Source organism: Hippoglossus hippoglossus, chromosome 8, assembly GCF_009819705.1.
Source record: "Hippoglossus hippoglossus isolate fHipHip1 chromosome 8, fHipHip1.pri, whole genome shotgun sequence".
Classification (NCBI taxonomy): domain Eukaryota; kingdom Metazoa; phylum Chordata; class Actinopteri; order Pleuronectiformes; family Pleuronectidae; genus Hippoglossus; species Hippoglossus hippoglossus.
In genome coordinates, this window is record NC_047158.1 from 23101970 (window position 1) to 23129932 (window position 27963).

At 44.4% G+C, this 27963-nt stretch overlaps 3 protein-coding genes across 4 annotated transcripts in view; 2 read left to right on the forward strand and 1 right to left on the reverse strand.

Annotated features, from left to right (window-relative positions):
• Positions 1 to 3435, forward strand: part of LOC117766022 (keratin, type I cytoskeletal 13-like) — a 10407-nt gene extending 6972 nt beyond the window's left edge. The window contains exons 7-8 of the mRNA XM_034592723.1: positions 2652 to 2800; positions 3233 to 3435. Coding sequence (XP_034448614.1) covers positions 2652 to 2800; positions 3233 to 3359 — 276 coding nt within the window. The 3' untranslated portion in view covers positions 3360 to 3435. The remainder of the gene's footprint in view (positions 1 to 2651; positions 2801 to 3232) is intronic.
• A 5636-nt stretch (positions 3436 to 9071) lies between these two features.
• LOC117766020 (keratin, type I cytoskeletal 13-like) lies at positions 9072 to 13984 on the forward strand. The gene is made up of 8 exons (XM_034592720.1): positions 9072 to 9611; positions 10256 to 10338; positions 10828 to 10984; positions 11394 to 11555; positions 11646 to 11771; positions 12453 to 12527; positions 12615 to 12760; positions 13719 to 13984. Exons 1-8 carry the CDS (start codon positions 9102 to 9104, stop codon positions 13798 to 13800), a joined length of 1341 nt encoding a protein of 446 aa, XP_034448611.1. The 5' UTR covers positions 9072 to 9101; the 3' UTR covers positions 13801 to 13984.
• Positions 13985 to 15148: 1164 nt separating this feature from the next.
• si:dkeyp-113d7.1 (uncharacterized protein LOC407709 homolog) lies at positions 15149 to 21855 on the reverse strand. 2 transcript variants are annotated; one of them, XM_034592710.1, is made up of 3 exons: positions 21653 to 21855; positions 19066 to 19748; positions 15149 to 17816 (listed from the first exon to the last, which is right to left on the reverse strand). In XM_034592710.1, exons 2-3 carry the CDS (start codon positions 19537 to 19539, stop codon positions 16683 to 16685), a joined length of 1608 nt encoding a protein of 535 aa, XP_034448601.1. In that variant the 5' UTR covers positions 19540 to 19748; positions 21653 to 21855; the 3' UTR covers positions 15149 to 16682. The 2 variants fall into 2 exon arrangements, with proteins under 2 accessions (XP_034448601.1, XP_034448602.1); XM_034592711.1 differs by lacking the exon at positions 21653 to 21855 and adding an exon at positions 21115 to 21632.
• Between the last annotated feature and the right edge of the window lie 6108 nt (positions 21856 to 27963).

Consider the following 27963-nt stretch of genomic DNA (forward strand, 5'->3'; position numbering starts at 1 on the left):
CATCCTGCTCTTCATCCTGCTCTTCATCCTCCTCTCATCCTCCTCTCCATCCTGCTCCTCGTCCTCCTCTTCATCCTGCTCTTCATCCTCCTCTTCATCCTGCTCTTCATCCTCTACATCCTGCTCTTCATCCTCCTCTCATCCTGCTCTTCATCCTGCTCTTCATCCTGCTCCTCATCCTCCTCTTCATCCTGTTCTTCATCCTCCTCTTCATCCTGCTCTTCATCCTCCTCTCATCCTGCTCTTCATCCTGCTCTTCATCCTGCTCCTCGTCCTCCTCTTCATCCTGTTCTTCATCCTCCTCTTCATCCTGCTCTTCATCCTCCTCTCATCCTGCTCTTCATCCTCCTCTACATCCTGCTCCTCGTCCTCCTCTTCATCCTGCTCTTCATCCTCCTCTCATCCTCCTCTCCATCCTGCTCCTCGTCCTCCTCTTCATCCTGCTCTTCATCCTCCTCTCATCCTCCTCTCCATCCTGCTCCTCGTCCTCCTCTTCATCCTGCTCTTCATCCTCCTCTCTTCCTCCTCTCCATCCTGCTCCTCGTCCTCCTCTTCATCCTGCTCTTCATCCTCCTCTCTTCCTCCTGTCCATCCTGCTCCTCGTCCTCCTCTTCATCCTGCTCTTCCTCCTCCTCTCATCCTCCTCTCCATCCTGCTCCTCGTCCTCCTCTTCATCCTGCTCTTCATCCTCCTCTCTTCCTCCTCTCCATCCTGCTCCTCGTCCTCCTCTTCATCCTGCTCTTCATCCTCCTCTCATCCTGCTCCTCGTCCTCCTCTTCATCCTGCTCTTCATCCTCCTCTCCATCCTGCTCCTCGTCCTCCTCTTCATCCTGCTCTTCCTCCTCCTCTCATCCTCCTCTCCATCCTGCTCCTCGTCCTCCTCTTCATCCTCCTCTCTTCCTCCTCTCCATCCTGCTCTTCATCCTCCTCTCCATCCTGCTCCTCGTCCTCCTCTTCATCCTGCTCTTCATCCTCCTCTCTTCCTCCTCTCCATCCTCCTCTCCATCCTGCTCCTCGTCCTCCTCTTCATCCTGCTCTTCATCCTCCTCTCTTCCTCCTCTCCATCCTGCTCTTCATCCTCCTCTCCATCCTGCTCCTCGTCCTCCTCTTCATCCTGCTCTTCATCCTCCTCTCTTCCTCCTCTCCATCCTGCTCCTCGTCCTCCTCTTCATCCTGCTCTTCATCCTCCTCTCATCCTGCTCCTCGTCCTCCTCTTCATCCTGCTCTTCATCCTCCTCTCCATCCTGCTCCTCGTCCTCCTCTTCATCCTGCTCTTCCTCCTCCTCTCATCCTCCTCTCCATCCTGCTCCTCGTCCTCCTCTTCATCCTCCTCTCTTCCTCCTCTCCATCCTGCTCTTCATCCTCCTCTCCATCCTGCTCCTCGTCCTCCTCTTCATCCTGCTCTTCATCCTCCTCTCTTCCTCCTCTCCATCCTCCTCTCCATCCTGCTCCTCGTCCTCCTCTTCATCCTGCTCTTCATCCTCCTCTCTTCCTCCTCTCCATCCTGCTCTTCATCCTCCTCTCCATCCTGCTCTTCATCCTCCTCTCATCCTCCTCTCTTCCTCCTCTCCATCCTGCTCTTCATCCTCCTCTCTTCCTCCTCTCCATCCTGCTCTTCATCCTCTCTTCATCCTCCTCTCCATCCTGCTCTTCATCCTCCTCTCCATCCTGCTCCTCGTCCTCCTCTTCATCCTGCTCTTCATCCTCCTCTCTTCCTCCTCTCCATCCTCCTCGTCCTCCTCTTCATCCTGCTCTTCATCCTCCTCTCTTCCTTTTCTCCATCCTGCTCTTCATCCTCCTCTCCATCCTGCTCATCGTCCTCCTCTTCATCCTGCTCTTCATCCTCCTCTCTTCCTCCTCTCCATCCTGCTCTTCATCCTCCTCTCCATCCTGCTCCTCGTCGTCCTCTTCATCCTGCTCTTCATCCTCCTCTCTTCCTCCTCTCCATCCTGCTCCTCGTCCTCTTCATCCTGCTCTTCATCCTCCTCTCTTCCTCCTGTCCATCCTGCTCCTCGTCCTCCTCTTCATCCTGCTCTTCATCCTGCTCTTCCTCCTCCTCTCCATCCTGCTCCTCGTCCTCCTCTTCATCCTGCTCTTCATCCTCCTCTCTTCCTTTTCTCCATCCTGCTCTTCATCCTCCTCTCCATCCTGCTCCTCGTCCTCCTCTTCATCCTGCTCTTCGTCCTCCTCTCTTCCTCCTCTCCATCCTGCTCTTCATCCTCCTCTCCATCCTGCTCCTCGTCCTCCTCTTCATCCTGCTCTTCATCCTCCTCTCTTCCTCCTCTCCATCCTGCTCCTCGTCCTCCTCTTCATCCTGCTCTTCATCCTCCTCTCTTCCTCCTGTCCATCCTGCTCTTCATCCTCCTCTCTTCCTCCTGTCCATCCTGCTCCTCGTCCTCCTCTTCATCCTGCTCTTCATCCTCCTCTCTTCCTCCTCTCCATCCTGCTCTTCATCCTCCTCTCCATCCTGCTCCTCGTCCTCCTCTTCATCCTGCTCTTCATCCTCCTCTCCATCCTCCTCTCCATCCTGCTCCTCGTCCTCCTCTTCATCCTGCTCTTCATCCTCCTCTCTTCCTCCTCTCCATCCTCCTCTCCATCCTGCTCCTCGTCCTCCTCTTCATCCTGCTCTTCCTCCTCCTCTCCACCACCAGGTCTCGGCCCTGGAGGAGCAGCTGGTTCAGCTGCGGTCGGACCTGGAGCGTCAGGGTCACGAGTATCGGACGCTGCTGGACATCAAGACCAGGCTGGAGCTGGAGATCGCAGAGTACAGGAGGCTGCTGGACGGAGAGGCCGCCAGCAGGTCAGAGGCAGAACTACACCTGACACACCTTGTTATTTTACAACAAAGAGCAAAACTACGTTAAATCATTAACTAGTAGTTAGCTAGTTAGTTACAGGTGGTTAGTATGGACGCACACAGAAAAAGACTAAACTGATGAGGATTTTTAGGTGTCGATAGTATTTAGTAAATGTTTATGTTGTAACTAACATTTTATTAACTAGTTATTAAGTAACTAGAATCAGTGTAATTAATAAGTTCTAATTGGAAAAATTAAGAGTAACAATCAAGTATTTAGGTGAAGTATCAATTACTTCAGTAACAGGTAATTAGTAACTAGTAACTAAGACGAGTTCATTAGAACTTACGTACGTGGACATGTAGACGAAGGGAAATAAAGACACACAGGAAATGATGTCACTCTGACTCCTCTGTTTTCTGATTGGTCGACAGCATCAGCACTTCCTCCTCCACGACCACTACGACCAAGAGGGTGGTGACGGTGGTGGAAGAGGTGGTTGATGGGATGGTGGTGTCATCATCGTCCAAAACTTCCTCCACCTCCCTCCAGACCCGCTGAGGTGCAGCCGGGCGCCGCCGGGCGCCGCCATCGTGGTCATTGTGACGAGAAACAATAAAATCAGTTCAAACTATCACAGCGTCTGTTTCTTCTTTCTTTCTGTAACGTCAGAATCAGAAAACGAGATTAATTAACCCCAACCCTAAACATGTCTTTAAATAGAGAATCTGGACAGGAAAATAATAATAAATAATTATTATTACTACATGTATCGTTATTACTACATGTATTATTATTACTACATGTATTATTATTACTACATGTATCGTTAGTACTACATTTATTATGATTACTCCATGTATTATTATTATTACTACATGTATCGTTAGTACTACATTTATTATGATTACTCCATGTATTATTATTATTACTACATGTATTATTATTACTACATGTATCGTTATTACTACATGTAACATTATTACTACATGTATTATTATTACTACATGTATTATTATTACATGTATCGTTAGTACTACATTTATTATGATTACTCCATGTATTATTATTACTACATGTATCGTTATTACTACATGTATCGTTATTACTACATGTATTATTACTGCATGTATTATTACTACATGTATCATAATTAATACATGTATTATTATTATTACTACATGTATCATTATTACTAGATGTATTATTACTACATGTATCATAATTACTACATGTATCATTATTACTAGATGTATTATTACTACATGTATCATAATTACATGTATTATTATTGTTACTACATTATGTATTTTATACCGTTGTCTTTTCTTTTGTGGTGACGTCTGTGTGAACGTGTCTCTGAAAGGAGTAACCCTGCCGCCCCCTGCTGGTCGTCCCGGGGACATGACCTCCTCTCGGCTCCGCCCTGTGATTAAAGCGTGCGCGCTGCTTCACGCCCGGATTCAGATTTGATTGGACCATCACCGGGAGCTCATCCTCATCAGCCTCTGGACTTCGTTCTTCTTTTCACCTTCAACAGAAACAAAGAGTCTTTCACCTCGTCGGGAAACGTGACGACAGATTGAACCATGGGAATTTAACTTGGTTGGTTTTCTCATGCAAAGATTTAAAGGAAGAAACTGAATATTTCTATAAGAGCACGGTTATAAAAAAACATGGATGATTTTCAAAACATTTATTAGATACTTTACTATAAAATGCTCGTGAATGTTGTAAACATCCTGCAGAGCTGCATGAGTACGGAGGCCTGGAGGGGACAAATGATTCTTATACCACGAATACCATCATATACTAATGAGGACATTCATTCACTGGACATTTAAAGACAAGAGAATCAAGACTTTACTCTAAAATATAAACTTCATAGACACAGACACAAAGATGGACGACACGATGGTCCCCTACAGTGAACCCAAATCATCTCTATCGCCCCCTGGTGACAGGCTGCAGTATAGGTCCTCATCCATGTTAGCAGATGGGACATGGACCAAAAAAAATCAATGTAGACGTTAAATAAAAGTTTGTCAAAGATGTTTCTGTCATTTCAGGTCGTTCTTCTCTCTCTGATGTTTGTTCAAGTGTTTCTGATCAGTTTGGTTTGAATCAGTTATTGATGATATAAAAACAGACGGAGACGTCATGATTGACAGCTGAGACTGACTCCTGATTGGTTGAGAGATACCACAATCATTACTTTGGGCAGCGTTTGTATCCGAGATATTTTGGCTTCATTGGTCGTTTTTATTTACAGTGTTTGATCTTTATTTACTTCTCAATGTTGTCACTTTTTACAAACGTCTTCATGTCCCAAAAATATCCAAACTGTATAAAATGTTACAAAAATGTTAGAAATTATCTCCACTTCTTAAAAGTGCTCTTAATATCAAAAATGTTTAAACTTCGTCAAGACGTAAGAATGTCTTCACTTCAGAGACAAATTAAAAACACTGTCTTTGTAAAAAGACCTCGTCAGACAGAAAAATGTCCTGATGTGTTTCAAACGTTTAAATAAACTCAGTGAAGAGTTGCTGCTTTTTCTTCAGTGTTTAAAGCTTCGCTGCAGTAAAAACTCAAAGGAAAATGTGAAACAAGTTTTTACAAACGTCGACCAGCTCTTACATCAGCTCTTATTGAATTTAATGGAGAGATGACAGATTGTTGCATATTTCTGTGGTTCAACAAGAGTCCAATGACTGTCAGTGGCTTGGTTTTGCTGATCAGAGATTGGCTGGTTCTGCCTCGGGCAGCGTGTGGACCCTTCATTTTGATATATGAAATTCAGCCCCTCCTCCTCCTCAGGCTACTGTTACATAACCGTCGACAGATGACCTGATCGTAAATATAATTGTTTCATGATGTGACAGTTCAGAGCAGCAGCAGAGTGAAAACACTAATCTAAAATATAAGATAATATAATAATCAGCTCACGTCACGTTTCACCGACAGTTAGTAGCTGTGATGGTGTGAACGAGTATCTGAGCACGTACTTGTACTTATTGTTACTATATTTTTCACAGCAGTGACTGAGACGGACTCGAACAACAGAAGTCAGAGGTTCAGATCTGTCGCCCGTTGGCTTCTGTCGTGACTCGGAGAGAAAACGAAATGTTAAACCTCATTGTTGGTGTTGATTGACAGATGGTTTCTACTTAAGCTTCATTCAGGGTGTCGTTGGTGAGTAATCCAACCCATTAGCAAGGCACTGAACTCAGTGTGACCCCGACTGTAACTGTATCACTGATCACTATTAAACTCGCTGGATAAAATGTTTCCAGCACTTTGGTCCAAACTGAAATATCTTGATCCCAGAGGTTTGGAATCAGACTTTTTCTCTGGTTCTAGTGTGAAATTGACTCCTGAGATTTTCAACAACTATCGGACGGACAAGTCATGTTTTTGGTGTCGACTTGGGATCTTGATTAAGGACTTAACTTGTGACTTGTTGAACTTGACACGACAGCTGACTGGTGCATTATGTCAGTATAATAAAAGGACCGAGCACAACAGAACAACCACAGGGGGGCAGTACTCAGTGGTGGTTCTAGCTTGTATGTTGCTCTGGGCCAAATCTAACTTTTAAGATACATTCCAGATGACAGGTGAACATCTGTCCTGTTACCTCGAAATTCTCAATCAGTAAAAGTCGGTTTGATATTCACTCTGTGATGTTTTTCCATTTACTCATCTTTGGTTCCTCTGACGACGTCCACACGAATACTGAGCTAGCTCCTTCTTGTAGTTCGCTGCTAACTCCAGCTCTGGTAGTTGGTGTGTGTCGTACGCTGTGAAGCATGTTGCAAACAATACAGCAGAGTTACGACATCCCATAATCCATTGAGAATGATCCTTTCCAACCACTTCCTGCTTCTTCTTGAATTGAACCTTGTTGTCAATATAGTGTTGTGATTTATAGTAGTTTGTATCTTGTATGTTTGTATATAGTATTTTAATATGATATTATAGTGTAGTTCCACTGAACCATCCCATTGGATGTGATGAGCATTTCCATGGTAACAGTGAGCTCCACCTACACCTGAGGATTGTGGGTAGTGTAGTAAATAAAATAAGTTTTTCTTAAAACAATATAATTTGGACTTGTGGCTTCTACAGGAGAATCTAATGTTTCACAGTCACTTTGTGGTGAGTCTACAGTGGATGGTCAAAATATTATGGCTGATAATCAAAATGTCAATTCAGAAAATAAACGATGGGATTTTTATTTCCGTTGTTTAGCAACAGCAATGAGTGAAAAAAGTGACACCGAGTTTTCTTCGGATTAAACGTCGCGGACAGATTTACCAGTTGAACCCCGAACTCCAACTTTCTGGTTTGTCACTGAAACAAAGTGACGGGATTGTGGAGCCGAGCTTCAGTCGACAGTTTGAATCTTTTCAGAAGCAGCAGAGTTGGAGCGTAGCCTTTGGCTGCAGGTGTAAAAGTCCATATAGAAGCTATTAATATACACATACCTGCACACACATGCACAGACATGAGCCGACCAATCACTGCCAGAGTTCAGGGTGAAGTGCTGTTTAGCTTCAGGGTTGAAGCTTCAACATGTGGCCGCAGATCACAGCCATCAATCAGACCCACGTTCACTCGTCAGCTCTACAGATGAAACCCAACGTCACACAGACTCATCCGTAAATCTGCTGAGAAGAAGAAACACTCTTCATCTAACCTTCAATCTTATTTCACTTTGTAAACCCCGATACACAAAACCCCGATACACAAAACCCAGATACACAAAACCACGATACACAAAACCCCGATACACAAAACCCCGATAGACAAAACTCCGATACACAAAACCCCGATAGACAAAACCCCGATACACAAAACCCCGATAGACAAAACTCCGATAGACAAAACCACGATACACAAAACCCCGATAGACAAAACTCCGATAGACAAAACCCCGATAGACAAAACTCCGATAGACAAAACCCCGATAGACAAAACCCCGATACACAAAACCCCGATAGACAAAACCCCGATAGACAAAACCCCGATACACAAAACCCCGATAGACAAAACCACGATAGACAAAACCACGATAGACAAAACCACGATAGACAAAACCACGATAGACAAAACCCCGATACACAAAACCACGATACACAAAACCACGATACACAAAACCACGATACACAAAACCACGATACACAAAACCCCGATAGACAAAACCACGATACACAAAACCCCGATACACAAAACCCCGATAGACAAAACCCCGATAGACAAAACCCCGATACACAAAACTCCGATACACAAAACCCCGATAGACAAAACCACGATACACAAAACCACGATACACAAAACCCCGATAGACAAAACCCCGATACACAAAACCCCGATACACAAAACCCCGATACACAAAACCCCGATACACAAAACCCCGATAGACAAAACCACGATACACAAAACCCCGATACACAAAACCCCGATAGACAAAACCCCGATACACAAAACTCCGATACACAAAACCACGATACACAAAACTCCGATACACAAAACCACGATACACAAAACCACGATACACAAAACCACGATACACAAAACCCCGATACACAAAACCCCGATACACAAAACCCCGATACACAAAACCCCGATACACAAAACCCCGATACACAAAACCCCGATAGACAAAACCCCGATACACAAAACCCCGATACACAAAACCCCGATACACAAAACCACGATACACAAAACCACGATACACAAAACCACGATACACAAAACCCCGATACACAAAACCACGATACACAAAACCACGATACACAAAACCACGATACACAAAACCACGATACACAAAACCCCGATACACAAAACCCAGATACACAAAACCACGATACACAAAACCACGATACACAAAACTCCAATACACAAAACTCCAATACACAAAACCACGATACACAAAACCACGATACACAAAACCACGATACACAAAACCACGATACACAAAACCACGATACACAAAACCCCGATACACAAAACCCAGATACACAAAACCACGATACACAAAACCACGATACACAAAACTCCAATACACAAAACTCCAATACACAAAACCACGATGCTACAGGTTTGGTGAAACGTTTTCTGAGCAGATGTTCCTCAGATTTTAAAAAGTGATTGATTGAATAAACCCCTGGAGCCACATTCCACCTGTGGGTGGGTGTGTCTCTTTGACTCTGCCCCTCACCTGAGCAGCAGCTTTAAAAAGGAGCGACTCCTCTCACTAACTCCAGAAGACAGACCACTCCTATCTCCTTCTTCGTCATGGCAACTGTATTCTCCTTCCCCGGCGGCAGCATGTTGGGGCGATCGTCCCTCGGAGGAGGCCTGAGCTCGTTCAGCATGGCGGGCGGAGCCGGAGGCTCTGATGTTAGAGTCTCTCAGGCCAGCAGGAGCTTCTCTGCAGGCGGCAGCAGCTTTGGCATCAGAGGTGGAGCAGGTGCAGGGGCAGGTTTCGGAGCTGGTGCAGGTTTCGGCGGTGGTGCAGGTTTCGGCAGTGGTGCAGGTTTCGGCGGTGGTGCAGGTTTCGGCGGTGGTGCAGGTTTCGGCGGTGGTGCAGGTGCAGGGGCAAATGAAAGCCTCATCGGCAACGAGAAGTTCACCATGCGGAACCTGAACGACCGGCTGGCCACCTACCTGGCCAAGGTGGCGGCGCTGGAGAAGGCCAACGCCGAGCTGGAGCTGAAGATCAGACAGTTCGTGGAGAGCAAGGTGGGACCGTCCACCAGAGACTACAGCGCCTTCTTCACCACCATCGCTGAGCTGCAGGGCAAGGTGAGGAAGAGGGGCATTCTGGGAAATAAAATCATCCTTTATTAGTCCCACAATCGAGAAATTAGCAGTATTACAGCAGCAAGAGTCAAAAGGCTTCAGTTAGTAATAAGCAAGATGTAAAACTTAAGTGTGAGGAATATATAAAATACACAAAAAATATGAATGGAATTAAATCTATAGTGTTAAAACAGGAAAAAGTTCACTGTGGTAATTTCAGCTGTTGATCTTCAATCCACTTTTTATTTTCTCTAAAAATACAATAAAGACAAAGTTAAATTACAGAAAACTAAAACTGCCAAAGCAGTTTTTTATCTAACTCATATTATTACATTGAGAAAACCTAAAATCGAATGAAATGTCAGAACTGAGCTTCTCCAGGTCGACTCCAGGTGAGTTTAACGTCTCGGCTGCTTTTTATGATTCCAACTGAAACTGAAGAAGCTTCGTGTTCAGTGTTGAATATGAATCAGAAGTGATAACACATTCCTGAACGTTCATTTTGTATATGAAGACAATAAACCAGCTGTTTTTACACGTATGTAACAGGAAGGTGTACAGATGTTCACACGTGTGTTTTTATAACATTGTTTGTTTTTTCTCTGATTCGGTGAAAAGGTATTTTATTGGTATTTGTGTGTTTTCAGATCCAGGACGCCATCATGACCAAAGGATCCATCCTGTTGAGCGTCGACAACGCCCAACTCGCTCAGGGCGACTTCAGAGTCAAGTGAGGAGCAACTTCACCTTTTCTTTGGTTTCATTCTCTTTTCTCTGTAATTTGCCTTTTTGCTCTCTTGTATCGTCTTTTTCCTTCTTTGTTAAATAATTTTTTTATTTAAAATGTAATTTGACTTGACTCGAGAAAGTCTCTGCACAGTCGAATATTAAAATATGAATAAAATCCTTGACGACAGATTAGTGTTGAAGTATCACCCGAGCTCTGCAGCCTCAGCGCACTCTGCTGGCTGCTGAGGGAACAGCAGCAGGTGGATGACAGCTCAGATCAGAGGGGATGAAATGACTCATGGGAATAGTTATGAATATACATAATAATACGTTGAACTATATATATTCAAATAATTGTTGGGTAATTAATATAATATCCTCTCAAATTTGACTAGACTGTTTTTTCACAGGTTTCATAGTTTCAAATCTTTTTGAATATAATCTGAACCAAAAACATCAATAATATTAATAATAACCGGTTTTCCTGCAGGTTTGAGAACGAGCTGTCCATGCGTCAGTCGGTGGAGGCCGACATCGCCGGGCTGAAGATGCTGCTCGGGGACGTGGGTGTGGCCAAGATGGACCTGAGCATGCAGATTGACAGCCTGAAGGAGGAGCTGGTGTCCATGAAGAAGAACCACGAGGAGGTGAGCACGCCTACTTCAGCTTCATCACTGATGAATCTTTTCCTGATCAGCTTTAGATTAGGTGACATCATTAGTCATGTTGAAGAGACTGCGAGATCGTAACAATCTTCTGATATTCACCATCTGAAATGACACCAAGACTAAAACTGAAACCTGATACTGCATCGTAACATTTGTAGACATTTCTTGAAAATGTGTTTTAGACGATATTTTTGATCAAATTTGACCATTAAAAGTCAACGTTCATCACCTGGAAAACCCTTCACCATCCCTAAAACCAAGGGTAACCCTCAAACAGCCCTTTGACTTTGTGAGGACCAAACTAAATGTCCTCACAATGTTGGTATTGAACCAAAATAACTACAGAAAGACGAGCACACACACACTTACCTTCTTCGCGCTCCTGCAGGACCTGATGTCAATGCGGACTCAGATGAGCGGCCAGGTGAGCGTGGAGGTGGACGCCGCTCCTCAGGAGGACCTGACCAAGGTCATGGAGGAGATCAGAGAGCACTACGAAGCCGTCGCCGCCAAGAGCCGTAAAGACCTGGATTCGTGGTTCCAGGCCAAGGTGAGGAGGAGGGAAACTGTCAGTTAAAGAGGAACATGAACAAACCTGCACGTTTTCACTCGTCTGTTTGGTTCTTCCTCCTCGTCCCAGTCGGAGGTTCTCAGTAATGAGGTGGCGACCACCGAGGTAACGCTGAAGTCAACGACGTCGGAGGTGAAGGAAGTGAAGAGTCAGCTTCAGGCTCTGGAGATCGAGCTCCAGTCGCAGCTCAGCATGGTGAGACCAGTGTGAACACAACCATTAAAACATGAGATTAGTTCTTTTTTATTGTTTACATCAGAAAATCCTGCTCTCTGATTGGACATAAACCAGTGGGTGGTCATATTGAAAGAAGTTGGTCAGAGTCAGAAGTCCTCTGCTTTGATGGAACACTTCAAAAATCCAATTTAGTTCACAGACCAGAACTTGAGTTTTGCTGTGATTTAATTGTATTAAACTTTTGAATAAAACGGTATTTCATTCGATATCGTAGAGAAACGAAGCCAAACCGACTGATCCTGTGCCCTAAAGGTAGATGAAGAACAAAATGGGACCCAGGATCGATCTCTGAGGAACACCACATTGTTTTTAACTCAGAGCTTGATGAGTTTTATCCTCATTGAGTCGACCAACTGATATTACGCTTTTTGGGTTAAAAAGCTGATTTTGTTTTAATTTTATAGTGAAATTATTAAACAAATGCAACAGGACATCAGATCAATGAGAGGAGTCGTCAAGAGATTCATGTGAAAGGAGGAAACACTCAGGTTTTAGGTGAATTACTGAACTGTGGGAAAAATAAGTTCTTTATCAACTACTCAACTACAACAGAACAAGAACCTATTAACTGTACTGTTGCTTATGTCTTACATCTGGATTTCCAGCGCTCCGTCCTCTAACATGTCCGTCTCCCTGCAGAAAGCATCTTTTGAAACCACACTGGCCGAAATCCAGGCTCGCTACGGCATGCAGATGAACGGATACCAGATGCAGGTGAATAGTTGTAGACGGTCGGGGTCGATAATAAAGTGACTCAGCTCCGTTGAGGCATCAGCACTGACACTGAGTTTACCTGTGCAGGTGAGCATGTTGGAGGAGCAGCTGGTGCAGCTGAATGCCGACATGGGGAGACAGTCCCAGGAGTACCAGGTGCTGCTGGACATCAAGACCAGACTGGAGATGGAGATCGCCGAGTACAGGAGGCTGCTGGACGGAGAGGGACTCGGGTAAGAGGAGATTCACACCTTCAGTCCAACATGGCCGATACTTATATTAAAGAGAAAAAAGAAAGAAAAAGAAGCAGCGGGGGGGCGACTCCCCTGGTAGTTTCTATAGAAGTCTATAGAAAGTGACTTCTCACTTTATAACGTCAGGAAACATTCAGGAGTTTCTGTCTCAGTCTCTAGTTTCAAGTCTTCTTCAAACAGCTGATGTTCATCTAGTGAATTATGATCATTTAGAGTCAAACAGACCATAAAGCACCGGATGTGTTGGGGGGGGGCGGATACCAGTGTGATTGACAACTAGTACCGTCCAATGGGTGCAGGTGGCAGGTGGGCGTGTCCTTCTTCATCGTCAGACTGACGTTAGTAGCTTCGTTATTTCTGCTGCTTCCTTTTTAACCATGTGGTCACGTCACTGTACCTGAATGACCAGCAGGTGTCAGCGTTCTCATATCATATTGATATGAAACAGCTTCATTTGGTTGCCATGGTAATATCATGATGCATCACTAGCAGCATCAGCACCTTCAGGCGCAGTACTCTCCAGTACTCTCCAGTACTCTCCAGTACTCCACACTAGATCAAATGCACCAGATGAACGTCCTCGTGGTTCTAACATATCGTCAGAGGTGCAGACTGAAGCTGCTTCCTCGTCTTCTATTGTTTAATTCTGGCTCTACTTCCTGTGATTGGTCCAAAAGTCCAAACAAGTGTTTTCACTGCAAACGGACAGAACCATGGTTCAGTTTGATCCAGACCCAGAACACCTCTTCTGGTCCGAGGAACCTTTCACACCTGATGTTTAGAAACACACACATGAAGCCTCCTCCAGAGTGACACAGGTGATCAGAAGGAACCGTGTCAGTGAAGCTGAGAATAAAAACATCCTGGATTTGTTGAAGTCGACTGAAATGTTCAGGCCTCACAACTAAAACCGGTTTCTCATGTTTTGGTGTCTTAGATCCGCCGGCCTGTCGTCTTCCAGCGTATCCACAAAGGTCACCACAAAGGTCATCACAAAGGTCATCGAGGAGACCATCTGAGGCCGGCCGCACGTCTGACCTGGAGCGGAGTCACATCCCATCAGCCACCTGACGAGGAGCGGTTCTCACTTGTTTCCTGCTGAATTTCACACCAGTCACAGAATGAATATAACTTCATTGTTTGGTTAGAGGTCAACGTCACCACCAACAGCTTCTGTCTGAATAAATCTCGACTAAACTCAAAGTGTGTTTGAATGTTTCTGAAGAGAGCGGAGCTGAAAACCTCAGCAACACAAACATCAGGATACAAACTAGAACCTGACGAACACGTGAAAAACATCTCGTCTCCACGTTTGGTGCAAATTAGTTCAAATGAACAAACACAAACTAAATCAGACGAACACATAAGTTCAACATACTTGTTCCTGAAGCTTTCAGCCACATCCCAACTCACACCAACACGTCTTCTCTAAACACAGGAGGAGCAGGAGGAGCTGGAGGAGCTGGAGGAGCGTCAGTGTTTTCTGTGCAGGAGTGGAGCTCACTTTGTTTTTGAACTCATACACTCACAAAAAAACATTTTAAACACACTCAGGGAAAAAAGGGTTAGGGTTCCCGAACTCACCACCATAAAGTTCTCCTAGTGTTCAGTGAGAGCTACTACACCCATAGAGTGGACCCAGTTTCCCACAATGCAATGTGAAAACGTGTGTATAACCGATGGTTATGAACAAAGCCAGATACCTATTACCTGCCATCACTGAATGAAAGTAACACGTGGGACAGACGAGGAGAAACTTGTGACGTGTCAGAACATTTGTTGAACTCAAACTCAAACTCAAAAAAATGGTTAAGAAAAGAAAATTCAGCTAAAGCAAAAAATCCTTAATAAAATAAATAAGTTAGAGATGGAAACAAAAAATGTAAAACCTCAAAATTAATAACAATCGGTTTATACAAGAATCTCTTCATTGCGTAATAATGAGTATTTAAACCTTCGTTATGTCGCAGAACCTAGTTTCCTGTTACAATGTTTATATATATATATATATATATATATCCTTCCTGCACAGAATCATGTGGTTATGAAAATGTCACATGATTCATAACCAAATGAACAGAATCAGTTTGAATATGAAGAAACAAAACAAATAAACAAAGTTCCATTAGTTTCTTTAATAATTCTCTTTCCAGTACAGATGCTGCATCACCTTTACCTTTTTTGCTGCTGTTTTTTTAAGTTTTATAATTTTTCTAGGAATAACTATCAATAGATTTGAACACAGTGAGCGATCTGCGAGGGGCAGGGCTGGAATGATTTTATTTTTCTGCTATAAAAACTTAAGGAATGTCGTATCAGCCGATTATCAAACAACAAAAAGATCCCAATCGATCAATACTGGTCCATAAAAAATATCAAAATTATATCATCATTTTTACCAACACAGTAACAGAGTGAACACCTGCGAGTAAAATACTAAACTGGCAGCAAGTAATGAAACAGAAGAAGTACTGGCACTTTGTTGTACTCAGAGTTAAAGTACTTTTACTGCGGAGGAAACTGAACCAGGACTCGTTCGCCTGTTTCACGTTCAGAGTTAAAAGTGTTGTGACCTCGGACAAGACGATGACGGAGGAATAAGAACTTCTAGTTTTATCGGAATGTATTTTTCTGATTTGAATCAGAAAATAAACAAGAAACATCCACAGTAGTAAATAAAGATGGACGCCATGACGGTTCCCTAAAGTGAAGCCAAATCATCTTGATCCATCAGTATCGGTCATAAACTCCTCCTCCACGTTAGCAGATGGGACACCAACCAAGCTAAAACGTAAAGTATAAAACGTTGTTTATGTTTAGTGATTTATGTACGTTTGATACATTAAGTGTTTGCAAACGTAACTTCACTCATTCTTAGACCCCGTTCAAACCTGCTGCTGCGTCTCCACGTGATCAGATGTCACTTCCTGTTATGCAAATTCAAATGAACATCTTTTCTGTTCACAAAGTTTTGAACAAGTCTTACAATGACTGTGTGTGTTCCACAATGACATCATTCATTGTTTTACTTCAATGAAATAGTAAAATAAGAACTATATGAAATTAATGATTGTAAATAAACCAGAGAGAAAAGTAAAAATACTTTGGTTCAGGTTGCTCCTTCAGTGACAGGACACGCTCACACTGACAAAAGTATGTGGACACGTGGGTCAGACAACCTCAGGCTTCTACAATATCGATCTCTGTTAACACTAACACACGTCACATGACCATTAACATCCACTGGTCATGTGATGTAAACAGGAAGTAGATTGTCTCCTCTGCAGTTGGTTGCTTAGTGACAGAAACTCCTCTGAAGGAGGAGCAGTGAAGGTGAAACGAGATCAGTTTACACAAGTCTCTGATTCAGAGGCTGGAAACTCCACCAGACGTAACCACAGCAACAGGGATGGTGTAAAACTATATGTAACCGTGAAGACAAAGCATCAGATGAGACAACAGCAGGTGTGAACAAGTAACACTTTGTGAAACTCTGGATCATTCACAGTGAACGAGGTTCCGCTCAGTTTCACTAAAAACATACAAAAGGAAGTTTCTAAACTTCAGACATGTTTGTGCTTCTGTTTCAGTGAAGTACTTTAAAAATAAGTACTGAGAAAGAGAGAGAGACAGAGATCACTCTGACCAGTTTACAGATTATCTACAAACCCCTCAGTTACTCAGTCGCTCAGACACAGTACATAACACGTGCGCACGCACACGCACACAGACACTTGCATAAGAGCAAATCAGTCGGTCCACCCTGCCACATATATAAAGAGCACAAAAGGTATTAAAATGTAAGAAAAAATTCATAAGGAAAAAAATGTATAGATAGCATTTATAAAAAAAAGGAATAATACTTTGTTTTTCCGCAAGGTTAAAGGGTACGGACATTCTCTTAACTACTGTCACTTCCCACGGTGCTGCTGCTGCTGCTGCTGCTGCTGCTGCCGCTGCCGCCGCCCATGTCCGCGGGTTCTCGTTTGTGGATCTGCTCGTGTGCTTTGAGGTGACCCGACTGGCTGAAAGTCTTTCCACAGTGGGGGCAGGCGTACGGCCGCTCGCCCGTGTGGATCTGCTGGTGTGCCTTCAGGTGGCCGAGGCGGCCGAAGCTCTTGCCGCACTGCGTGCAGCCGAACGGCCGCTCGCCCGAGTGGATCTTCTCGTGGGTTTTTAACACGCCGGAGTTGCTGAAAGTCTTTCCGCACTGCGAGCAGGTGAAGGGCTTCTCGCCTGTGTGGATCTGCACGTGGTTGCGGTAGCTGGTCTCCTTGGTGAAGCTCTTGCCGCAGTGCTGGCAGCAGTACGGCCTCTCGCCCGTGTGGCTCAGCTGGTGAGCCTTCAGCTCCTTTGACTGGCCGAAGCTCTTCCCGCAGGTGACGCAGATGAACGGGCGCTCGCCAGTGTGCAGCCGCTGGTGTGACCGCAGGTCGTCGGCCTTGGTGAAGCCTTTGGGGCAGTGAGCGCACACGTACGGCTTCTGGCCCGTGTGAATCAGCTGGTGTCGCTTTAGGTTTCCCGCCTGGCCGAAGCTCTTGCCGCACTGCGAGCAGGTGTACGGGCGCTCCCCGGTGTGGATTCGCTGGTGGGTTTTCAGGTTTCCCAGCGTGCTGAAGTTCTTCCCGCACTGCGTGCAGGAGAAAGGCTTCTCCCCCTGCATGTTACGAGGTTTTCTCACCGTCGGACTCTGGGTCTTGGTTGTGATGACCAGTCTCCCTCCCGTCTGCCCGGTCCCTGTCACCTCCGCAGACGCCTTCCCGTCCTCTGTTGGCTGCAGCTCGTACAGCGCCCCGCCTCCAAACTCAGGGTCCAGTTTGCCAATACTGTCCGTGAGCAGGGTGTCAGGGCGGAGCTTGTTGAGCTCGGTGCGGAGCTCGGCCATGTGGATGGACTCCAGGGCGTTGTGCTGCAGGTAGGTGGACATGGCGTTGGATTCTGGGTACTCTGACTTCAGGGAGCTCAGCTCTGTGGTGTAGTAACACTGCAGGTCCACATGGTGGTCCGACTTGATGTACTCCAGCGTGTCCGTTACCTGCAACAAGAGAACGAGACGCTTCAGTCAGTGTGTTTTTATTCACCGCTGGTAGTGGTCATGTGACTGATAAGAACTAATTAGGAAGAGAATGTGGGCGTCTGTGTAATCGTTTACAAACGTCTCACTTTCTGTTTGTCCAGAACAGCAGCATAACCATAGCAACAGTACATTTTCAAACGTGTCAGTCAGCGAAGCTCTACGGCAACAACACGACACATCCAGACAGAAAGCAGCAGAGGGACCTGGGTAAACTATTTTCTCTTGTAGGTCTATGATGTCAGATTTTTCTCTACATCAAGACTGAATATTTTAAAATACCGACAGCGAGATACAGACCCCGTTGTCAGAAACAACTTCGCAGCAGCAATTCCCAGAACTAATGTTCCAAATGTAACAGAACAACTTTAAAATGGACTTTTTTCTTCTTTGCATTTAAAAGGTACGATACACAACAGGTCTGAATTCATCTTAAACTCGTTTTAGCTGTTGAAAACTTCACTATTTCTTCAGTTATTAAAACTATTTGAATTATTTTATTTTGAAAGTGAAGCAAAGTGTTGACCCTGTTTGCATATAATTTCTTTCTGTTCCAACTACGTCAGTTTACATGATAACAATTATTTATATTTCATGTTTTCTTCGTACAGAGTCGACTAACGTAATCTAAATCTTATTATCATAACCTGATCCTTAACTGATTGGTTCTGTCGCCTTAGAAAGCAGCTGATTGGTCCAAAGGTTGATATCTTATCATAAATATATATAATGAAACATTGACAGGAGACATATGAGCTGCGTCTCAATTCAGGGGCCGCATCCTTCGTCGGCTGCATTCCACCGAGTGCGTCACAGCGGCGCAACTAGACTGTCCCAATTCCAAGGCTCCTCAGAATGTGTCCTTCCACCCCCGAGCAACAGAGGCTCAACATATCCCATAATTCATTGCGCTTCAGTGACCAACTGTTTTTCAAAGGAGGTAATGGCATCAAAAAGCAAGGAATTTATTTTTAAATGTTAAAAAAACGTGTTTTCAAAAATATTGATCAACCTCAGCCCGTTTTTGTCCGTAGCTTTGTGGCTAGGTGGCGGCTGTAAAGGGGAGACAAGCTGGGGACGCAAAAGGAAGACCAGACGTCTCACTTCGGATCAGCTGACGTCGACTGCGTACACCGGGTTCTCCGCAGGATGCAGACGCTGAATTGAGACACAGCTTCTGTGACCAAACGTGCGTGGGGTCCATCATTACCTGGGAGATGTAGTCAAACACGGAGCTGGGCTCATAGTGCGACTTGTAGTCCAGCTCTGTGACGTCGCTGTGGTCAAACGGGCCCAGTTGGTGGTTGCCGTGGAGACCGTGATGCTCTGCCTTGATGTAGTCAAGGCCGCTGATCTCCATCTTGATCTGGTCCTGGCCCAGCTCTGCGGTCGACAGCGACTGGATCTCCGACAGGTCCACGGTCCTGATGGGCTCCAGGTCTCCGTCCTCCGGCTCGCTCTTCACACACGGCAGCATCACCAGCGGCTCTGCGATTTCTGCCGCCAGCGAGCTGAGCGTGGGTGTCGGGCAGTCGGAGGAGAGGAGAGCTAGAGTGGGCGTTGGGGCAGAGACGGCGGCCCCAGGGCTGCAATCCGTCCGCAGTGAGGGGTCCAGGGGCGGGGGAGGGGAGCTGCAGTCAGGGGGTAGACCAAGACTCAAACACTCGCTCTCTAAGTCTGTCATGGTGAGGGGCGGAGCTTATCCTCCTCACCTCGCTCGGGTCAACACCTGAAGAATTGTTGGGGTCCACCTTCGTCGTCGTCCTCCTCCCTGATGCCGTCCTCCACTCCCCCCTCTGTCTCTTCAGAGATCTGACCAGAGAGGAGGGGCTGGGGGGCGTGTCCCTGACTCCTCTGGGAATCAAACGCTGTCACCGGCCACACCTGACCAGGCTGTAGAGACACAATGGAGATCACAGTTAGTTTTTATTCATCACGTCAGTCGCCATCTCTGCACGAGACTGAACATTAACACTTAAACCCACATTGATTTTGACTTTGATAGAAGTAGAAAGAAGCCGTTGGTCGTCTCAGTTCACTGAGCTCCACCAATCAGCTGCTCAAAGTCCTCAAACTTCCTGTTCAGCCTCAAATCCAACATCTGGGACCCTTCTGGGACGAAATGTCACATGACTCTTCATCGCTTCAATCAACGAGTCAACTTGAAATCATCACAATGATTTCCTGCAGATTAAAGAATGAGGTACTTCAAGTATTGTATCATTAGAGTATTAGATCATTAGAGTATTGTATCATTAGCGTATTAGAGTATTGTATCATTAGAGTATTAGATCATTAGAGTATTGTATCATTCGCGTATTATATCATTAGAGTATTGGATCATTAGAGTATTGTGTCATTGGAGTATTGTATCATTGGAGTATTGTGTCATTGGAGTATTGTATCATTGGAGTATTGGATCATTAGCGTATTAGATCATTAGAGTATTGTATCATTAGAGTATTAGATCATTAGAGTATTGTATCATTAGCGTATTAGAGTATTGTATCATTAGAGTATTGTGTCATTGGAGTATTGGATCATTAGAGTATTGTATCATTGGAGTATTGGATCATTAGAGTATTGTATCATTCGCGTATTATATCATTAGAGTATTGGATCATTAGCGTATTATATCATTAGAGTATTGGATCATTAGAGTATTGGGTCATTGGAGTATTAGATCATTAGAGTATTAGATCATTGGAGTATTGGATCATTAGAGTATTAGATCATTAGAGTATTAGATCATTGGAGTATTGGGTCATTAGAGTATTGGGTCATTGGAGTATTGGATCATTAGAGTATTAGATCATTGGAGTATTGGATCATTGGAGTATTGGATCATTAGAGTATTGGGTCATTGGAGTATTAGATCATTAGAGTATTGGGTCATTGGAGTATTGGATCATTAGAGTATTGGATCATTAGAGTATTGGATCATTGGAGTATTGGATCATTAGAGTATTGGATCATTGGAGTATTGGATCATTAGAGTATTGGACCAGGTCTTTGTTTCATGTCAGGTTCTGTTCTCAGTGTTTAACGTGCGCGACACTAACAACCTGAACATTTTCTGTTATGATTCTATAGACTGAGCAGCGGCCTACACACACACACACACACACACACACACGCTCGCGCACGCACACACACAGACACACAGTGAAAACAGTGCGACAGTGTGTGTGGAACAAAGACACCGGGAGCAGCAGCAGGCAGCAGCCGGCTGCCGGTGCACCGCAGCGGGCCAGTGTACCTGCCTGCTCCCGCTCAGGTAGCCTCCTCCAGGCGCCACGCAGCCTCCGCACAATCCCTCAAAAATGTGTCGGTGATTTATTTTCTGTCAGTTTCACATCACATCTCAACTTCCGCTTCAAACAAACCAACTTTAACTTTCACCGAACACCGCGTCCGGAGCGAAGCGGCGGCGGAGGCGCGTCGCGGCTCCACAAAGACAGGGCAAGGTGCCATGAGTAGCTCCAGCAGCTAGCCAGTGGCCATCTTGTTTATCACGGTGCAGCCTGCTAAGCTAACAGCGGAGCTAGCTGCTGTTAGCGCGGGGGAAAGTGAGAGTGAGGCGGGGAGGAGCGGCGGGGAGCAGCGGGGCTGGTCGCCGGAGGGACGCAGCGGGGAGCGGCGGACAAACAAAGAAAGTGTCCGGCGGACAGAGCCAGGCGGCGGCCGACGGGACGCTAGCGGGAGGAATCTGTCACAGAGCCCGTGAAACAGGCAGGAAACCGGGCTGCACCGGAGCCGAGCTGCCGGGACACGACGAAGGGAGAGCGGCTCGTTACCTGCGGGAGGTCCGGGTCATGGCCGCCTGTCCTCGGTTCGGTCCGTCACTGAAGCTCCCTCCGCTGGACCCGCCACGTCCACCTCAGCACAGCAGCCTCCTCTCCTCCTCTCCTGATTCCTCCCTCCTTCTCACCTTCCTCCTTCTCTCCTCCCTCCTTCTTACCTTCCTCCTCTCCTGATTCCTCCCTCCTTCTCTCCTCCTCTCCTGATTCCTCCCTCCTTCTCACCTTCCTCCTCTCCTGATTCCTCCCTCCTTCTCACCTTCCTCCTTCTTACCTTCCTCCTCTCCTGATTCCTCCCTCCTTCTCTCCTCCTCTCCTGATTCCTCCCTCCTTCTCACCTTCCTCCTCTCCTGATTCCTCCCTCCTTCTCACCTTCCTCCTTCTTACCTTCCTCCTCTCCTGATTCCTCCCTCCTTCTCACCTTCCTCCTCTCCTGATTCCTCCCTCCTTCTCTCCTCCTCTCCTGATTCCTCCCTCCTTCTCTCCTCCCTCCTCTCCTGATTCCTCCCTCCTCCCTCCTTCTCTCCTGATTCCTCCCTCCTTCTTACCGTCCTCCTCTCCTGATTCCTCCCTCTGTCTCTCCTCCCTCCTTCTTACCTTCCTCCTCTCCTGATTCCTCCCTCCTTCTTACCTTCCTCTTCTTCTCACCTTCCTCCTCTTCTGCTTACCTTCCTCCTTCTTACCTTCCTCCTCTAATGATTCCTCCCTCCTTACCTTCCTCCTCTCCTGATTCCTCCCTCCTTCTCTCCCCCTCCTTCTTACCTTCCTCCTCTCCTGATTCCTCCCTCCTTCTTACCTTCCTCCTCTCCTGATTCCTCCCTCCTCCCTCCTTCTCTCCTGATTCCTCCCTCCTTCTTACCGTCCTCCTCTCCTGATTCCTCCCTCTGTCTCTCCTCCCTCCTTCTTACCTTCCTCCTCTCCTGATTCCTCCCTCCTTCTTACCTTCCTCTTCTTCTCACCTTCCTCCTCTTCTGCTTACCTTCCTCCTTCTTACCTTCCTCCTCTAATGATTCCTCCCTCCTTACCTTCCTCCTCTCCTGATTCCTCCCTCCTTCTCTCCCCCTCCTTCTTACCTTCCTCCTCTCCTGATTCCTCCCTCCTTCTTACCTTCCTCCTCTCCTGATTCCTCCTTCCTTCTTACCTTCCTCCTCTTCTGATTCCTCCCTCCTTCTTACCTTCCTCCTCTCCTGATTCCTCCCTCCTTCTTACCTTCCTCCTCTTCTGATTCCTCCCTCCTTCTTACCTTCCTCCTCTCCTGATTCCTCCCTCCTTCTACCTTCCTCCTCTTCTGATTCCTCCCTCCTTACCTTCCTCCTCTCCTGATTCCTCCCTCCTTCTTACCTTCCTCCTCTTCTGATTCCTCCCTCCTTCTACCTTCCTCCTCTCCTGATTCCTCCCTCCTTACCTTCCTCCTCTCCTGATTCCTCCCTCCTTCTTACCTTCCTCCTCTCCTGATTCCTCCCTCCTTCTTACCTTCCTCCTCTTCTGATTCCTCCCTCCTTCTTACCTTCCTCCTCTCCTGATTCCTCCCTCCTTCTTACCTTCCTCCTCTCCTGATTCCTCCCTCCATCTTACCTTCCTCCTCTTCTGATTCCTCCCTCCTTCTTACCTTCCTCCTCTCCTGATTCCTCCCTCCTTCTTACCTTCCTCCTCTCCTGATTCCTCCCTCCTTCTTACCTTCCTCTCCTGATTCCTCCCTCCTTCTTACCTTCCTCCTCTCCTGATTCCTCCCTCCTTCTTACCTTCCTCCTCTCCTGATTCCTCCCTCCTTCTTACCTTCCTCCTCTCCTGATTCCTCCCTCCTTCTTACCTTCCTCTCCTGATTCCTCCTCTCCTTTGTGACCTTCTGTGATGAACAGTGTATGTATAGTAAATCAGACTCGTCAGGCCGGTAGTTGTGAACATTTATTGGTTTTGAATTGAAACACTAAAAAGTACCTGGTCTCAGAGACTAAAACAGGTAATAAAAAACACAGCTTCGCCTTCGTGGTCGTGGCTGAGTCGTAACTTTATGTAAATGACATTCAGACGGTGCAGCTGTGATTAACGAGGTTCAACAGCTCAACACATCACATTCTCCGTTTCACTCGTTAACGTAAAAAAAGTTGGCAATAATTGTCACAAAAAGGTCAAAGGTCGGATCAATTTCGAGTTAATTTTCACATCGACAGAGTGGAAATGATAATTTTTTTCATTTTCTTACTCTTGTCACTCAACTACAGCACTTTTTAGGTTTATAAATAGGAAACTCTTCGATTTGGTTTTATTAGAGTGCTGAATTACAAAAAAGGGCACATTTTATCAAAAGTATTGCATAAATCTAAACACATGAACAAACGAAGGCAGTCCATCGAGATTATACAGGGAGTTATAATAGATTTAAATAATAACAATAAAAAAATTGAACACCGTTTCCCTGTGAATATTAAAAATAATAAAACATCCCTTTCATCTCCTCATTCTCACATTTGTATCAAACAACACAAGGACCTCTGATCGTTCCCTGAGGAACCCCAGCGGTACGTTTTACAAACTCCAGCTGTACTTCTACGAACTGACCACACGGGTTTCTTTCAGGAATCTTACGATTAGTTTTTCTTTTAAAGATCAGGGTCTGTCTGGGCTCCCTGTGAAATTCTTCGGCCGCCCTTCTTTCATTTTAATTCACTTCTTCACAGCCTGAAGTTTTAACTCGAGGCTGAACCAAAACATCGTGAGAACCGCAAAACCACTTTTCAGAAAACTGCCAACAAACAAATATAAATCACAGGAATCGTGATCGCTGATGCGTTCACATCAACAGAGTCTGGATGCGTCTCAGGGCTGAAAATGACAAGTTTCAAATTCAAAGGATTTTCTGTGAACGTCCTTCAAAAACAATCATTAAAGAGAAATGCATCTGGTTGAAATGATGAGAACTTCACAACCATCGAACGAGGCTAAAAAGACGATATATAAATGAGGTGAAAAGATAATTAACATTACAAGAAATAGATCTTTACGATATTCAAGATTGTGTGATCATACATTTTTACATAGTAATACTAATAACGTCATTTATTAGTATTTTTCAGTAAAATTTCCATGTAAATTGTAAAAACTTATAAATTACTACAGAAAGTTACATAGTAATTCTAAGTAGGATTTTTTATTGTGAAAAATAAATATTAAAACTGATATTCATAAGTATTTTTCTTTCATCATTAGGTTGATTTTTTTCCAACATATTAATTTTATGATCAACACATGAAAGAAATATAAGTTTCCCTTTTGTGTATTTTCAAGTCGATGCATTTCTCTCTGTTATGGCTTCGTAAACAAGGGCAGGAGGAGCTCTGATTGGTTAACAGGTCACGTGATGCAGCTGCTGTCAGGAAAAAACCTCAAAACCACCTTTTATCAAATGTTCCGTTTTCTTTCTTTTCTTAATTCCATGTGCAGCTGATGTTTGGAGATATGAGGTTTCCTTCTTTCATCACCTGAACAGTGACACAGCTTCTGTAAAAACCACACAACGGAAAATCTGATGACTCATGTTTGGTGCATTTATGTATCGTCACTCTTCTGTTCTGCAATTTTGATTACATCTTATTCTTTCAACTTTAATTTAATGCCTGCGTGTTTGATCACATTGAGTTTTTATTTACTTCAGTAACTTAATGTAAAGGTACGATATAAATACTGTTTCTTCATTGTTCATTATGATGGATAATTGTCAATCCTGATTATGTCAATCAAAAAATAAATTAATTTTGTTACTTAAGAGTAAAATGTACAAATTATGAGGAATATCCACTCTGTATGGAAGCCCAGGAAAAGAAAAAAAAAAAGATTCACTAAATAAAAACATATCTTTCCTTGTCTTGGCATTAATGAGCTTCTGTATTTCTTTTTTATTTGTGTTTTAGTGAAAATGAATCCGCTGGAAAAAACCAACGTGTCAATCAAACTTTAGAACCGTTGTGTGGTCTTTAGTCGAAGATTCGTAAACTGAGACGCATCCCAACTGAAACAGACAAAATAAAATCAACACGTTATTGTGGTCACATGTCGACGCTGAACGTCTGTGAGGTAATGAGGTTTGTGTGGAAAGATGAAAAACAAGTTTAACACTTGAAATGAGTCACAAAAAAATGAGGTATGTGAACACGAGTTTAAACTGAAAGTGCAACGAATCACATCGGGACGCTCGGAGTTTGCAGAAAAGCGGTTGGCTAATTCAGATATTAGCGAAGCAGACGACAAGCTTAAGCTATTTAAGCAACATTCAGAGGCAAAGACAAGCTATCGAGCTAGCGGGAGTCAGGATCCACTGAAATCAAACCTTCAGGTTGAATTGAGTCAAGATGTTTTTCGCAGGTGGTTTAGATTTTTTTGTTGCACATCATCTTTGTCTTTTTTGCAACTGTGCTTTCTTCAACAATAAATCAAACTCTCGGCCACCAGGCAAAGTTTGAGCTTCATATTGCTTCAAAATGAGTAAAAAGTCTTCACTAGGAAACGTCTCAATCTGCACAGTTACAAGCAGAAACGACAGAATCAGAACATCGCTCACGTCGCACAAAACAAAAAGACGACACGTGAACATTACCAGGATGAATTCATTTCTTTCCTGCTGAGAATCATTGTCGCTCTATCCTGTTCCAGTTTTACCAGAGGACGAGCAAATGGATGAAAACGGGGGAAGGATTCAAACGAGTGTGAAAAATGCTGTTTGTACTTCTTTCATAGTTGGATTTTTGACTGACATGCGACTCATGTACGAATTTCATTTTCATTTTAAATTGTTTACAGATGGGTCGTCTGGACACGAGATTGTGACGCTTGTCTTCACAAATATTTTTTGTTACATGATCACGCTGCTGGTAACAATGAGCGCGTTATTTATTAGTTTATTTTTGCAGTAATGCATATATAACAATAAGTAGAAAATAAAAGATATATAAAATTAAAAACACAAAGTATTCCAATACTGATATTGGCATTGATTGCCATGCCAACGGCTGACGCTTTGAAACCTTTAGTCTGCCCGAACATAAAAGGTCAACGTCAGACCTTTTTGGGGGGGGGGGGGGGGGGGGTTAGGCTTGGGTATAAAAATATTATCATCGCCCACACGTGTCGTAGCGACGTCGGCTTTCTGAACGCTGCTCGATCAAATCGACGTTCGGTTCTGATTCTGTTAGAAAAATATGAAGATAGTTTGTCTTTGATCTTTTTGGTTCCAGTGTTGGTGACAGTTCTGCACCTCTGGATTCCTTTCATCTCATTCAGAGACACAAAGTTAAAACTTACCGTATAAAGTTAAAACAATGTGAAATAATCCTCTGATAAACACGTGTTTAAATGTTTGTGTTTTTCCCTAAAACCAGCTGATCAGACATAAAGAGAAACGTAATCAAAAAACATGAACTTGATTTCTTGTTTTTTTCTGTCGAATCTTTAAAAACTCTTCAGACCAGACAGAAGAAAGTCTCAAGAGTTTTGAACCTAATAATGATTTTATAATCTCATTGATATATGGAGTCAATTCTGCCAGAAAAAGAAAAATAACATTTGAAAGGTTAGACAGTAAGAAATTAAAAGAAATATATAATATAATAGTGTAAATGAGAAAAATAAATGATTATCTCATGAAACTTTTTTTCTTTTAAATAAAATTTTATTCAAACTCATCTTATCTTATCCAGATTTAGAATCTTGCCGTTGGATTTTTGTTTTGGTTTTGATATAATTTCTGTTTTTCTTTTTGTGGCAGAGTTGGTCTTCCGTACAGGGACTGGGTGAAGTTAGCTGAAGCAGAAGCGTTTTCAGTTTGTGTGTCAGGAGGTATCGTGTGTTAACATGAGGTTTCTGAACCAAAGGAAGATTAAAAACCTTCTTTTCTCTAGTCTCATCAGTTTTGTTTGAAAAGTAAAAACTGTACATTAAACGTAAAAATGATAAAAACAGCTGATTCACATTCAACGAGTCCAAACAAACGATGCCACTGGCGACGTTTGTTTTCCTGTACAGGCGCCGACACCAGAAATCCTCAGACCTCTAAAAATGAAAAATATGTCGAAACCATAATCCAAAAAAACAGAAGAAGAAGAAGAGGTGAAGTCTGGAGGAAAAAAAGGCCACTTACAAAAAAGGGGCGTGAAAGTCGTCACAGGTCAGGTGTTCCTGTGGGAGCGACCGTCCTCGCTATACACGCCCAACACCAAAAACTAAAACTGTCACAGTCAGGAAACAGGAAACGACGCTCCGACTATGCGACTGCTAAGGGGAGGAGCCTCTTTCCCCCCCCACTCCCCTGCAGCAGC